The sequence below is a fragment of the Heliangelus exortis genome, chromosome 2, assembly GCF_036169615.1.
Source record: "Heliangelus exortis chromosome 2, bHelExo1.hap1, whole genome shotgun sequence".
In the NCBI taxonomy this organism is placed as follows: domain Eukaryota; kingdom Metazoa; phylum Chordata; class Aves; order Apodiformes; family Trochilidae; genus Heliangelus; species Heliangelus exortis.
This window is the reverse complement of record NC_092423.1, coordinates 141787646-141802733: the sequence shown is the minus strand read 5'-3', so window position 1 is coordinate 141802733 and position 15088 is coordinate 141787646. Positions and strand designations below refer to the sequence as shown.

Below are 15088 nucleotides of genomic sequence, written 5' to 3'. Positions count from 1 at the left end.
ATTTCTAAAGTGATTTACTAAATAAAAGGAGTTGTTCAGGAAGTGTAATGCATGAGTTATTCAGTATTTTTTAATTACCATCAGGGCCTGGAAACACTCCATTTTAATGCTTTCTCACCTTCAAAACTGATTTGATTGCTTCTGTCTGGTATAAATTCATGCTGCCACCAAGAAAGGCAGTCAAAGTTCCATCACATGAGCTTGATCAGGAAACTGCTACAACTGAAAACAGAGGGTTATTTTTCAGCTGCATCATTCTTCTCTTGGTAAGAATATAAAACAACAAATCGTTACAACTTCCCATTAGATTGCAGTGGAAAGGATGTCATCCACAGGTATTTTTTTCTGGGGATTTCTATTAAAAGTGTCCATGTTTTTAATTTGTTTTCTTCCTCCTGACACCTCTTCTTGAATGTAGAATAAGAGGTATGGTCTTCTGTCTGCCCATGGTATGGTTCAGGCAGAAATAAGAGGTTCTGCCACAATGCATTTAGGGCAAGCAGCATCTTTGGGGTAGGTGTCTCCCTTTCAGCACCTCACTCTCTCTCTTTTAGTCAGTAGAATGAAAGAGACAGTTTAGGCTGTGGTTTATCTGGCCTTTGTAGACATCTGCTTCAACATCTCTGTTTTACAAACAATTACTTTTGAAGGATGAGGTGAGCTGCAACCTAGTTTCAGTTCTCTATATTAAATAAGATCAGTGATGACATAGGGAGCCTGGGGTGAACAGGCGAAGACAGTCAGATACATCCAACTTTTAAAGTCTAAGAGTTGAGTCAGAGCTCACTGAAGTGGATGCAAAGAATTCCATTTGCATGGACTGAATTTGGATTAAGTTTCAAAGGCTCTGTTCTGTTGCTTACTTTGAGTTAATCTCATTTTTCTGTGTATAGTATATTTCTATCTATCTATCTAGATATATATAGTCTATATATCCTATAGATAGGATTTCAAAGAGCGTGTTTATGAATCTGAGCGTGACTGATTATAGGGGTAGATGCAGACAGCAACAAAAGAAGACAAGATTTAGGAATATCTTTGTATTTCTGTATTGCACTCCACTGAAGGACAGGATGGCTGTCAGTGTTATATCAGCCAAAAGACATTTTACAGGGCTCCTAAGGAAAGTGGCACTGCTTAGTGCCTGCTAAAGGCGAAGGCATGAAAAACACAGCATTTTGGAGGGCAGAGTGGTACCAAGACAAGAGGGAATGACAGAAGGCACCATGGAGTCATCCTTGTAGTCAAAGTTTGGTTCTGTACATGGGACACCAGACTGAAGATGTGCACACCAGGCTCTGGTTTGTGTCAGAAGCCGGGAACTGTAGCTCAGTGCACATCTTCAGTCTGGGATCCCAAGTATAGAGCCAGGCTTTGATCACAAGGATATATAGCATCCTGTAAATAGATGAGATATATTCATTAATTTCTGCCAGGTGTTCAGACACAAGGACTATGCAAGACCTTATTTGTGCCTGACTTCATGAGGGCTAGAAGCAGGAGGTGTGCTGCTTGCTTTGCTTGAGAGCTGCCAACACAGAGTAGAAAAGCTGCTGTCAGAAGAACATGGAAAATCCATACACACCAGAGTTTTTGTGGGGAGACAAGTTGACTGAGTTCAACACAGCTACACCAGGTTTACTTCTAATTTTTATGATTTCCTCCTAAAAATACATTCAGAAAGGGTTGATGTTGAATTCCGTCCACAATCAGTTGTTACTGAGAATGGGTGGGGGTGTGACGAGAGGACTTGATGTTGTGTTCAGATTGTAGTATTAAGCTATGATCCATACACAGTGTACAGACTGCATACTGCATAAATAAGTAACCAGTGACTGACCTTACAGGGAAGGTGGAAAACACTCTTATGTGTAACTAGACCCTCACAGTCTTCCGAAATGGCTTGTAAGTAACTCAAAATTTTGGACTGCGGATGGCAGCCTTGTCATCAAATATAAAAGCATACCCTTGACAAGATCAGTAATAGCTCTCCAGAGGTCTGAGGCTGGGAAGCAAACACTCTGATGCTTCCACAAAATCAAAATTCTGTGCTGAGCCCAAGAAACAGATGATGGATGTAGTCAGAAGTGATAAAAAGGTCACTCCTAAGTGGATACAAGGAGATTTGAGTCACAATGCCAGCATCCTGAAGCCCTCAGACAAATAACAAAAGACAGGCTTCAAAGACTAGGGAGTCCTTCAGTCTAAATACTTCCACAAATCTTTTTGTCATATATCTGAGTCTTAAAAGAAAATTCACCTTTAAATGAGACTTTATCAAACAAGTAAGCCTGAGCCCTCTGGCCCTCTATAGCAAAGTGTTATCCATCAGCAGTGTTAGGTGTTACAAAATTGTTCAGTCTTAGAATTATCACCTTGTGCAGCATGAATTCCTAAACCAGATTTAAGCTGGTCAGTGAATCTCGTCTAGAGCACTTGCACAGCCCAAATATCTTATACCACAGTCATTTTATAATCCTGTCAGCAGATAAGGGTGAAGAATTTATTTCCATTCCAACAGTAATACTACCTCCTAGAACTAGATACTTTTAAAATCAGCTGTTATTTCTAAGAATACTGTCTGCATTTCAAAGGTGATTTTCCATACATATTCAAACACATGGATATTTCAAGATGAATGGAAGCAAGCTCATAGATTGACAATATATTTTAAAGTTCACTGGGATAACCTGAGAATTAATAACCCTCTCAGCCTTCTATCAATCCAGCGTAAAACACTGGAACGGTTAATTCCAGGCACTATTCATAAAGTATCAGAGAAAAGTAATGCAATTCATGCCAATCAGGATGGAGTTAAGGAAGATCTGTTTTGTTTCAAGAGAGCTATCTTTTTATTTTTGAGGCTTTATGTTTTCCTGAAAAATAAATAAGTCAATACTATTGATGTAGTACTTAGGAACTTCAGTAAAACTGCTGGCACCAAACAATAGTATGATTAAGGAATCAGAGCTACCTAGAGTCATCACTATAATTATTTAATAGATTAAAAACTGGGAAATTGTCATTTCTCAGAAACCATCATAAACAGGGACTCATCTTGAAGAGGCTGTCAGTCAGCTCTTCAGGGTGACTTAAGGGCTCTATGCTGGGTCTGCCAATGTAGTCAACAACTTGTAAGGGAAACTGGTAAAATGAGCAGTTCTGCACCACAAGCAGAGCAGGTGGTTGGTATGCAATGAGCTGACCATGCAGTTAAATAGGTACCTGTGCAAAAGGGGAGATGAAACAGACAGACAAGTTGTAGATGTTGTGACAAGAAATCCAGTCCTGGTGATCACCAGCCTCTGTGGTTGTCACTGGGGACTGCCTTTCCCTGCCTTGAGTGCTCAGGCCCAGAAGTGATTATGCAATGCTCTTTGCCCTTGGATTCCCTAAATTAAGCTACAGAAACTCCTAAGAACCAACTCAAGTCCTCTTGTAATGACAGCTATGTGTGGACATCCAGGGCAGACTGTTTAACAAACACATACATACACTGCCTTGATTAGTGCAATTTGGTGATGACTCTTCCATTATTAATTCTTTCAGGATTTAGCTCCAGCCTATACACATGCTAGTATATTTTTATGGAAGCATTGAAAATACATACAGTTAGAGTATAAGGTCAGGATGGAGCTTCTTTTGCTTAGGACATGACAAAAATTGTCTGAGAAGACTTCTCCACAGACAAATATCCTCAGATTTGCTTCACTGAAATTCCTTAGACCACAGCCTAATAGTGTTATCCAAAGCATGGATTAGGGAGAGCGAAAGCACATGTTTGTTGCATCCTGTTTGGAGGATACCAACACAGACACAAAGAGAACAAACCTACAGCAGATTTTGGCATGAAATGAAAGGCATTTTCTTTAATCTCACAGTTGCTCAAGAATATGCCAGTTACCCTAGGAAAATACCTTCAAAAGGCTTTGCAAAATGTGACTTTGAAGGCAATCTTTAAATTTGTAAGAAGTGCTTATCACCAGAATACATAGAGAGCAATAAGCTGTTCAAATGGTCTGCTTAATTTTTTTCATTTGCAGGAAATAAGATTTTTTATACCTGCTTTATTTTAAAACTTCTTGAGATGTAAAAGCTTCCTGCTCAGTCATTAGCTGTAAATTGCAAAATGAACCAGTATCCAACAGCATTTCCAGATGAAGCAGTCTGTTTATACAGAAAGCACAAGAGCTATAATTACTACATGATCACATTTGTATATCAAGGTCAGAACTCTGTGATTCACACTATTGTTTGGACATAAAGGGAGTTGATTTTCAGCATGGTGGTGCACAACTACTATTATTGTTACATCAGTGACTGTAGAAACAATATTAACTTTTGCTTATCTGAGTTTTTCTAGTTAGGTTAAATCCAGTTCAAGCATACATGAAAATTTGCTGGTTAATATTTGCCCTAAAAACATTAATCAGACATGCAAAATATATATTTACATTATTCTTGCTCAGGTTATGTAATCTACTATGAATAAAAACAAAAACAAATCCAAAAACAACTTTAAAAAAATAGCAAGGCAAAATTGGTGACTAAATGACAGGAAATCACACAGTATTTAAGCAATATCAAATGCAAGTAACTGAAGATTGTAAAAATACTTCCTAATTTTTTCCTCTCCTTTCCAAATCCCTGCATAAGATTTTCTTCTTGACTATTACCCAATATGCTGGCAATTTTTACATTCTGTTTCTGACAATCTATTGGCTTTCCACACTACTTAACCAGATCTAAATGCTTACAAATCTGTGGATTTAACTCATTATACTTAAGAGTTAAGAACAAGGGTTAGTCAAGCACTTTGCTTGTACCAATTAATTCCATATGATTGTATGTACTTATCATCAGGCACAAAAACACACATTTTCCACATCTAAGGACTAATACAATTGTTTTATTGTATTGAATTGTCACCCAGGTGCCATTAATGCCACACTGTTCTCACCTAGGCCTCTTACTTAAGCCCCAACTTGTCTTTCTCTGCTCAGGTGTAGGTGTCTCTATGTAAAAAGCAATCATATTTCCCCACATATTCATTGTTCTCAATCTGTTCTGGAATTTTATAATTCCTATTCACTCCCCACTCCCACTCACATACTGTCACATATAAGGACCTTACATAAATTTTATAGTGTTACCTTCACATTGCCAAGGATGGTTGAGAAGAAATGTTTTTTCTTTCTTTCTTTTGGGTGTGAAGCAGAGTCAAGGTGCCATCTTGAAACAACCCAAATTCTACCACTGACCCTGGGTCGAGGGTTTCAGAGCTTTTGCTCTCTTTAGCCTCCAAAGACTCTTTCCCAAAGAAAACACTCACATGGGTATAAAGCCCAAGGAATTTTCCATCTGAATAGTGTTCTTATAACTTGCCCAAGGTCACTTGTCACACATCTCTTCCTTATGGGTAGAACCTGTGCTGCTAAGCTGGTGGCATACCTGGTAGAATCTCAAATCCTTGCTAGCCAGCATCTAAAAACCTGAAATCTGCTGGTTAAAGAGATGTCTAGCCTTCTGGCAAAAGAGCTCTGGACAGCATCACTTGAAAGTTTAGAATACTTGGGAGTATTCTAAAGGCTCAGAAAAACAAGGGAAGAGAGATTTAATGACATCCCATCCAAAACCTTTATGTCGCAATTTTTAATTGAATCCCATGCATCTTGGAGACAGGGATTATTCTATGTTATTTTTAATGTTAAGGGTTGGCAAACCTCCAGACCCACATGACACATTTGGAAACATAAAACAAACAGGACGAAACCCGTAAACAAACTACAGCAGTGTCTAGGGAACTGGGTCAACAGAACAAACAAGACTTCTCTAAGAGAGAAGGTAAAAACAAAACAAAAACTCATGGAGGAGGAGATGTCCTTTTTCTTATGGAACTGAGGGGTGTGTTCAAATGGAAATGATCAGACTGGTTTAGCAAAGCCTGTGATCTCAAGGTGGCCTCCCTCCCATTCCTCTCCATCTTGACCCCTCTGTTTGATGCTAATCTCATTGTTATGGGTCTTTGTCAAGTCTCCTTGTCTTCCAGTCTGCCTGGTCCCCATCTCTCTGGATAATGTGGCTTGTCCTACCTTTCTAGTGGCACCTTTACCACCTTTCTAGTGGCACCTTTACCACCTAGTTTCCTTGCTTTCAAGGCAATGGCTTCTGGGTAGCCTTCTCCTTTCCAGCACCAATATCTGGCCCCAAGCCCTGGTCAATTTTTTTCCACTTCTTCCCTTTGGACCTAACATGAAGATGAGAAATTCTCAGAGGGGAAGGTATATCCCAGTCCTACCCACCTCCTGCAGAGGCTCTGCAGAATCTCTATCACCTTCCTTCCCCTGCAGCAATGTTAAGTCTTAAACTGGAAATAGTATACGAGATAATGGTGGAGAAGGCTAATGAAAAAATGTGAAACCACTTGTCCATGTCCCAGTATGACCATCTCACCACACAGAATCATAGAATCATAGAATTGGCTGGGTTGGAAGAACCCCAGAGATCATCAAGTCCAACCCTTGATCCGCTACCACTGCAGTTACCAGACCATGGCACTGAGTGCCACATCCAGTCTCTTTTTAAATATCTCCAGGGACAGAGAATCCACCACTTCCCTGGGCAGCCCATTCCAATGCTTGATCACCCTCTCAGTAAAGAAATTCTTTCTAATGTCCAACCTAAACCTCCCCTGGCACAACTTGAGACCGTGCCCTCTTGTCTTGCTGAGGGTTGCCTGGGAAAAGAGACCAACCCCCCCCTGGCTCCAACCTCCTTTCAGGGAGTTGTAGAGAGTGATGAGGTCTCCTCTGAGCCTCCTCTTCTCCAGGCTGAACAGCCCCAGTTCCCTCAGCCTCTCCTCATAGGATCTGTGCTCGAGTCCCTTCACCAGCCCAGTTGCCCTCCTTTGGACCTGCTCCAGGACCTCGATATCCTTCTTGAACTGAGGGGCCCAGAACTGGACACACTCTCCTCCTCTCTCCTACACACACAGGATTCCTCCCTGTCAGGCCACTTCTTCCTCCCAGTCTCTTTATCCTTCAAATCGTATCTACATCTTCAAAAAAAGATCAGTCTGGTGCATACACCTGACATGGAAATTTTCAGCCTGAATAGTTAGGCTGAGGTTATAGCTGAAAACAAGGTCTTCTGAAGTGTCAGGCAACTTGGCCAGGAGATGTTACCAGCTCTTCACTCAGTACAGCTGAGTGAGTAGTTGCCACATTTAGTTAGATGAAGAGTTTTTCCAGTCAGCTAAATGAAGTTCTCATGAAGCAATTTTTAACAAACTGTTATTTTCAGGGTATTTCTAACGGATTTGTTTACCACAATGGAATTCACAATATCAAATAACAAATGATAAATTGTAGTCATTGAAGGATTTATAGACGTTGTTTTGAACTGGCTGAACAACTGATCTTGTCAGTCCCCCAGTTTTAGTCAGTTTTACTTACTTGATCTTTTCTCCTAATCTAGGTAGGTTTCTGGTCGTGACAGATGAGACATGAGATCTTCAGCTTCCAGGCTTTCAAGTTTTTCTTCAAGAGATTCACTATGGAATCGGTAAGTAATAAGAAAGACATAAATATAAATAAGTGGTATAAAATGCAAAAAAAAAAAAAAAAAAGTAGACCAGAATCTTTGAAGAAATTATCCACAAAGAAATTGGTTTTATAATTTGTGATACTTGCCAGTAGTGGGCTTTTTTTCTGTGCTTGATGCTACTTTGGACATTACTACAGTGGTTGGATCTCCGAGTAAGTCTAACCTATTGATCCTTCCAAGGATAAAAAACCCCAATAAATCAGTAAATCTGTACAAACCATTGACTGCCTGAGCAAGTACTGGAACAAACATTAACATTTATTATGTGCTTTGCTTTGCTTTGATAGATTTCAAAGCCAGATTTGTGAGGGGGGGCAGGGTATAAAAAGGACAACTTTTGTAACTCTTTTTGACTCATCTAGATCTTGTAACTGATGTTGTTTTAACTTTGAGAACAACAAATCTCTGAGATCAGCTTGAAAAATCTATGGCAAGATTTGTGCGGGGGCTTGAAAGAGGAGGGGCTCTCTTCTCATGATGCAAAGTGCTGAATAGCACACAGTTGTCTAAATACACTTTTGTTTATTCAGTCTCTGGATGGTGAGGGCTCTCGTTTAAAGTTTTTACTGTGTTCCATTGAACCACTAAAAGCTACATTTGCATTGCCTTGCTTGAACCCCCTACAACAACAACACTGATGGTTAAGGCTGAAGTTTTCTTTGTACCTGGTGCACTGGCTGGATCTGCCCTGGCACAGGTCACAGCTCCCTCCATGGCCAGCACAGCAGTGGGGGACTTTCATCTTTTCTTCCTCCCAGGGGGAAATGGTTGACCATACTGTGCTCAAGCCCTGCCAAGAAGGGTGAATCACTGCTGCTGATCTTCTGAAAACTGAATAAATCTTCCTTTCGTGCATTTGCTTTGTCACATGGCTACGCATATTTTTACTTTTTAAGTCCATGATGCCTTAAATAAGCAGGAGTTCAGAAGTCAAACAATCATCTTTTGAAAAGTATGAAGCTATTAGTCTGGACATTCCTATTTGATTTTGAAGAGCTCCTAAGTTCTTATGTCCTACTGCATCTAGATTTTCTTGGCAGAATAAAATAAAAATACAGCCTAGCAAATAAGTAGTGGTGAGATAACTGAAATTAATGCAACTTAATTTCCTATGGATTTGGGTCTTGATTGCAGCTCCTGAGGAGGTGCAAACTACCAGTGAAACTTTTCCCATGATTGGGACACTTTCAGGATCTTTCTCCTACACAAGTAATCTTGGTAAAGAACAAGATGGGGGTGAGCCTTTTCTATCCATAAGGGCAAGGAAGATCTTTCTCCACTGGCCATTTTTGCTTTTCCAAAAAATTCTAGGAACTGAAGAATTTTAACACCTTTCCTTCCCCCCTTTCAAACTTTCTGGGATCAACAATGCATTCAAAATGTTAGAGGCGGAGAAGATGGGCAAATGATCACTCTCCAATGCAGTCAATGGAGAGACTTTCAACTTAAGCAGAAAGCTCAGTTTCAGTCATTAGAAGTAGAAGCAACTGAGCACTCACAAAGTGGCTGCTATGATGGACTTCTAGACTGACATTCCAGACCTCTTTATTTCAATTTAGCACTATGTGAATACTGACCCAGCTGAGACTAGGTCCATACAGCAAGACCAGTTTCCAGAATCTTCCAGATGGTTGTCTGCTTTTCTAGATTTTAACAGAATCCCTCCACTACTGCATTCAAATGTCTAGTTTAATGAAACATTCAGACCCTAATTTAAAATTTGAGTAATTTTTGCTTGGTGACAAGGCTTTAGCCATTAAGGCAGGGGTGCCTCAAATTATTTCAGGTCTTATGTATTGTCAAACATACTGATCTCCTTAATAAACACACAAGCAACTCCAATCCCCCACTCCAAAAAAAAAAAAAAAAAAAAAAAAAAAGACCCCAACAAATAAACAAACCAAAACAAACAACGAAAAGCCAAATTACATTGCTTTTAAATTGAAAATTTACTATGCTAAGTTCAAGTCTAGAGTTTGGCCAAGTGACGCACCCTTGAAAACAGAGGCTTATATAAGGGAAATGCAGATGTGCTGTAATTTCAGTGGTTGCAAAGGCCTTTTTTTATAAGATCCAACATCTGCAGATTTATTTCCAGCATTTCCCTAATGAGATGCTATTAAGGAAATTAAGAAATGAAGTATGTTCAGTCAACACTTTAAGCCAGCTTTTGAACTTCAACTCAGCAGACCCATACCCTTGCACGTGTGCAAACTGTGTCTTAGGAAAGTTCATGTAAAGCCATAAATGGCTTTTGTTTATCTGTTTAGCATGATGGGGTTTCAGTCCCTCTTCTTCCACTAGATACTATTTTAATGCTGATAAATTCAGAATAGAGAGGGGGGAAAACCCTCACAAAACCAGATCTCTCTGCTTTACATTTTCTCATCATGAACAACTAGTAGAAAGCAACCTTTCATTTACCTTCCAAGTCAGTTTTGTTTATTCAATACTGTTGATAAAATTGTTTGGCCTTAGACCCCTTCTCATCCTTCAGCTATTTTTTGAAGTTCATGCAGTAAATGTGTGATAAAAATACTTAGTTCTGATCTAGCACTACTCAGCTGGAAATGCCCAGTGTGCTTTCACTGAGAAAATATATGTAACTGTCTGTATTCCACAGATAAACAATGCACACAGAGATAAAATGCCATGCAACAGCCATGAGTGACAGCTCAAGGCCATGATCCCATGTCTACAGAGCCTTTATTTCATTCTCAAAGTGCTTCCAAGGTTCATTGTGGCCTGAACCTCCAGTCTGACTGCAGGCAAGACTCACACTTTCATCAGCATACATTTAGCAGCTTAAGTAGAACCAGAGATGTACTGGATAATGACACAGCCATATCGTTTCCAAATATTGAAATGTTTGCAGTAAGGGTTGAGGCTTTATTTCATTCTCTTTTTATACTGGAGAGCCTGCTATGCCAGCTGCCCTGCAACATGTTCATTATTGCAGTATTGCTTTCTGATTTGAGTCATTGCTATTTTTCACAAAAAAAAAAAAAAAAAAAAAAAAAAGTGCATCCAGCTATGATGATTCCAGCTTTGGAAAGACTCTTACTTTTCTTGCATCCATCTGAGTACCCCTCTCTCTATGATATATTGTCCTTTATGTTGTGCTTTGCTATCCCACTGGCATGTCCTGCCCTCATGCTAATGTGGCTTCCCTGCCCTTCCAGGCAAACCTCCAAGGATTTCCTCAGGGACAAGAACACAAGGATAACACACAGGTTTTCCCCATGCTGCTCCTCACCCTCCCTGACCTGGCTGTGGAGAATATTGCTGGGAGAGCAGCTCCTGTGGGGCCAGCAGTCCTTGTACCACTCACAAGGAGTAATGATCAGGCTCCAACCTGCACCCTGGACAAGGGTTAAATTTGCCAGAGGCTCCATTGGCAGTTTTCTTACCCATCAGCATTCATAAGTGTGTTATCTTTGGTCTGACCAAAATATGGTCCTTACAGAGGAATATACTGCTGAGTTTTTTTATATTCTGTAGATGTTTTCAGAGCTGTATTTGAACCTGATCCTTCCCAACACATGCAGCATTACACTTCCCATGAACTGAAGTCGAGTTTCTTAAATGAGCATCCCCAACAAAAACACCTTCATGCAACAAAAGTACCAAATTCAGCACACCTGCAACAAACAAAAAAACCATTCCTTCCCTGTCCTTGGCCTGCAGCCTCTTACTGCTGGTGAGCATTTTGCTGTTTTTCCCTTTGGAGGATGCAGAGGTTGCAGGGGAACAGCCCTTTGCTTGTTGCTACTGTGAGCCTGGAATGCCATTCTGTGTTTGTCTGCATGACTCTTGATCTTGCATGACAAAACCAAAAAACAACGGCAAAACTGAATCAGCAGATTAGTCAGCTTAATCTTGTGTAACTCAATGCTGTTCTTCATTTTCAGTGCTGTTATTTTCAGCTGTACTTTGAGATGGCTATTTGAGCTTACCAAAGTAAGCTTACCAGTTCAGTCAAGCTGCTTGCACAGGGCATTCAAGTAAATAAGATGCAAACTATATAATTCAATGAAATGTTTTGGATGTTCTGATTTAATCTTTTTTATTTGGCATGTATAGTGTTAAAACTATAGATCTCAGTGTCAGCGAAATGTCATTTATAATGAGAACACAATGGGTTTTCTTTGTCCTATCATATTAATATTGAAAGAATGAAAAAAGAACCTTTTGTTTAAGCCACTACTGTTAGTACTAAAAGACTTTAAAACTAATTCTGTAGTTTCTGAGACAGTTGCTTATGTTTTCTTATCTAATTTTAAATGCCAAATGAAGACAAATGCTCAGAGATGCCAGTATTAAAATTAAAATCAGCTGATCCTTGTATTCAAAACAGTCAGAGCAGCAAAACAAATTGTTGATGCAGCTCATGTAGTTCATAAGCCATCTTGGTAGATACTGTTGCTTAAAAATATAGAATTGCAATCAGCACAGATTTTGGTTTTCTGCATGTATAGCAACGTGATTTAAGTAAGAACATGTTTCTTTGACTGGAAAGTTACCTAACTATTCTGTCCCAATAACAAATCAGACCAAGGATTTGTTTGCAAATGTCAAATCAACAGCCTTCTTTCTCAAGCAGAAACACTTTGCAGTTTACCATATAAGTTCCCCTCAAGCAAATTAGCACCAATCAGAATGTGCGATGTAGGCTTCAATGTTTAAAATAGACTTTACTTTTTCCTGTGAGTACATCACACATTTATGTGATATTGAAAGTGTAAACATGCTGCAGGTTAAAATATGTCACTGCTACATCCCATACTGGGCTCAGTCAGCTGACAGGACTGTCCTTTGAGAGGACACTGCTCCTGGAGGTGAAACTCCTCCTGACTAAACATTTCCTGCTGAAGTACAAAGTACTGATGTTACATGTTGGTACATCAGCAGGGTGGTTTTGTTTTTCAAATGAAACTATGGGAGTTCAATTAACACAAAAAGTTTATTGAGCTTTAGCACATGAGATGCTTCCAGATCATGCACCTGAGTTGAGGCAATCCCATGCACAAATACAGGTTGAGAGGAGAAAGACTTGCAGACAGCTCTGAGGAGAAGGACTTGGGGGGATAGACGGGGGGTGGACCTGAAGCTCAACACAAGCCATCAACACAAGCTTGCAGCCCAAAAAGCCAACTGGCTCCTGGGCTGCATCAAAAGAAGCACAGACAGCCAGTGGAGGGAGGTGAATCTCCCCCTCCACTCTGCTCCTGTGAGACCCCACCTGGAGTACTGTGTCCAGTTCTGGAGTCCCCAATGTATGGACACAGAGCTGCTGGAACGTGTCCAGAGGAGAGGCACTAAAATGATCAGAGGGCTGGAGCACCTCCCCTATGAAGCCAGGCTGAGGAAGTTGGGGTTGTTCAGCCTGGAGAAGAGGAAGCTCTGAGGTGACCTTATAGCAACCTTCCAATATCTGAAAGGGACCTACAAGAAAGCTGGGGTAGGGCTTTTTACATGGGTGTGTAGTGAGAGGACAAGGGGAAATGGTTTCTAACTTGAAGAGGGGAGATTTAGTTAGACATGAGGAAGAAATTCTTTAATTTGAGGGTGGTGAGATGCTGGCACAGATTGCCCAAGGAAGCTGTGGCTTCCCTCTCCCCAAAAGTGTTCAAGGCCAAGTTGGATGGGGCCTTGAGCAACCTGGTCCAGTGGAGGGTATCCCTGCCCATGCAGGGGAGTTGGAATTAGATGATCTTTAAGGTCCCTTCAAACCCTAGTCATTTTATGATTCCCAAACTCACCCTGCTGAGATTCTTTTGAATTTGAAGCTCCTTTTGTCTTCTAAGCCAAACATTCAACTCAAATAAGATTAGCTGATGCTCATAAATATTTGTGGATATTCTAGTACTTATGGCCATAGATCTAAATATGCACTTCCCATTAATTCTGTCATAAGTTATCTGAAAATGAAATTATAAAGAAGCACCAACAACAATTTACCTTAACAGACATTTTCTCAGGGAATCTCAGATCAACTTTATGGAGTATCAACTTCCATGGCTGCCTTATGTTGTATAGTAATCCCATACAGTGACTTAGGATAGGAAGGAGGATGGAAAGTAATGCTGACTGCTGTGTTTAGCTGAAATGGATGAATGTAACACCAAACCACAAATTTATTCAGAATAGAAGTATAGTAGAGCAGCATAGCCTGGGGATATTTTCCCAATGAGTTTTAGCATGCCAGCAATTATGTTGCTATTTGCTGCTGAGCTGGTGATACACTCCATGTCTGCGGAGACACTAAGGAGCACAAAAACAACAACTATATAGTTTACTAACAAAAGCAGGTGCATTTCAATGATTTGATGTTTTAATTAAACAGTAATGTCTGTTCTTACCACTTTTATCAGCAATAATAGGCAAGATGGCAACACTGAAAATAAAGAAATGAGCGCAGGTGTAAGCCCTTATTTGCTAAGTGCCATCATCTTTTCATAGAAGGAAAAAACATGTGAGATCCTGGCATGATTATGTCTGTAATAATCCAGTAGAGTCATCTGCACAGTAGCCATGTGCACAGTGGTTTCCTTCTTCAGTTAACAACTCACTTCACCACCACACTGACAGATTGCAAATGGCCCTGGAGGCAGCTTGTCTGAGCATGCTTGACAGCATATTTGGTGCACAGCCAGGGACCTGGGTCAAGCTTGCTTCCAAAAACCAAGCAGGAACTACACCTGAGATTGTATTTGTGAGCTCCCTATCTATGCAGCAGGCAAGTGTGGCCTCAGGGTGGTCCTGGGGCTGCTCCAAGCATAATTATATCCCATGGGAGGATTGCTGGAGGACTGCCATCAGCATAACCATGTCCCATGGGAGAACCACCACTGGCTTCAGCACAGCTGCGGCGCTGATAGCCTGAAGAGCTGACTTTGCATGACTAGAGCTAGACAGCCAGAAATATAGCCCTGCTTTTGTTTAGTGGAGCCACAGCTTCCTGTATCTGCCACTTTTCTGTAGTGGAAAGATAACCTTGCTCTTCTCTACCTCACCACTGCGTGGTTTGAACAGTCAATTGCATTGACAACATGGAGAAGAGCTATGCAAGAGCAATGTGGCTCTTCACCTCTGCCACGTATCTGTGATGTTTGAAAGTTCACAGTGACAACAGCCATCATCCCCTGATGACTACTGCTTGGCTCTTGTGAATGAACTGCTGATATTGATCTAAATATAAGATGAATAGAGTACTATAAAATGAAAAATACCATAGTTGCTATTCAGCTTATTGCAAAACACCTGTGTCAGCAGTTTCTGCTGTTGTTGCCATGTTCCCTTAGCCTCTCCCTAAGCATGGTGACTATTACCTGCGGGAGCGGCAAAGAAAATGCGTGCAACCAATATGGTTGATAAACGAACTTCTGGTTTATTGCGCAGCAACTTTCGCTTATATAGTGCTTCCGTGACCACACCTCAGCCACCAACATAACTTTTTATTGGACACCCGGTGTGTTTACCT

The 15088-nt window shown here is 40.5% G+C and overlaps 1 protein-coding gene across 3 annotated transcripts in view; it reads left to right on the top strand.

The window, feature by feature from the left end:
* Window positions 1-15088, top strand: part of ASAP1 (ArfGAP with SH3 domain, ankyrin repeat and PH domain 1) — a 143814-nt gene that overhangs the window by 11111 nt on the left and 117615 nt on the right. For all 3 annotated transcript variants that reach the window (XM_071738390.1, XM_071738391.1, XM_071738388.1), the window contains exon 2: window positions 7477-7563. In XM_071738390.1, coding sequence (XP_071594491.1) covers window positions 7505-7563 — 59 coding nt within the window. In that variant the 5' untranslated portion in view covers window positions 7477-7504. The remainder of the gene's footprint in view (window positions 1-7476; window positions 7564-15088) is intronic.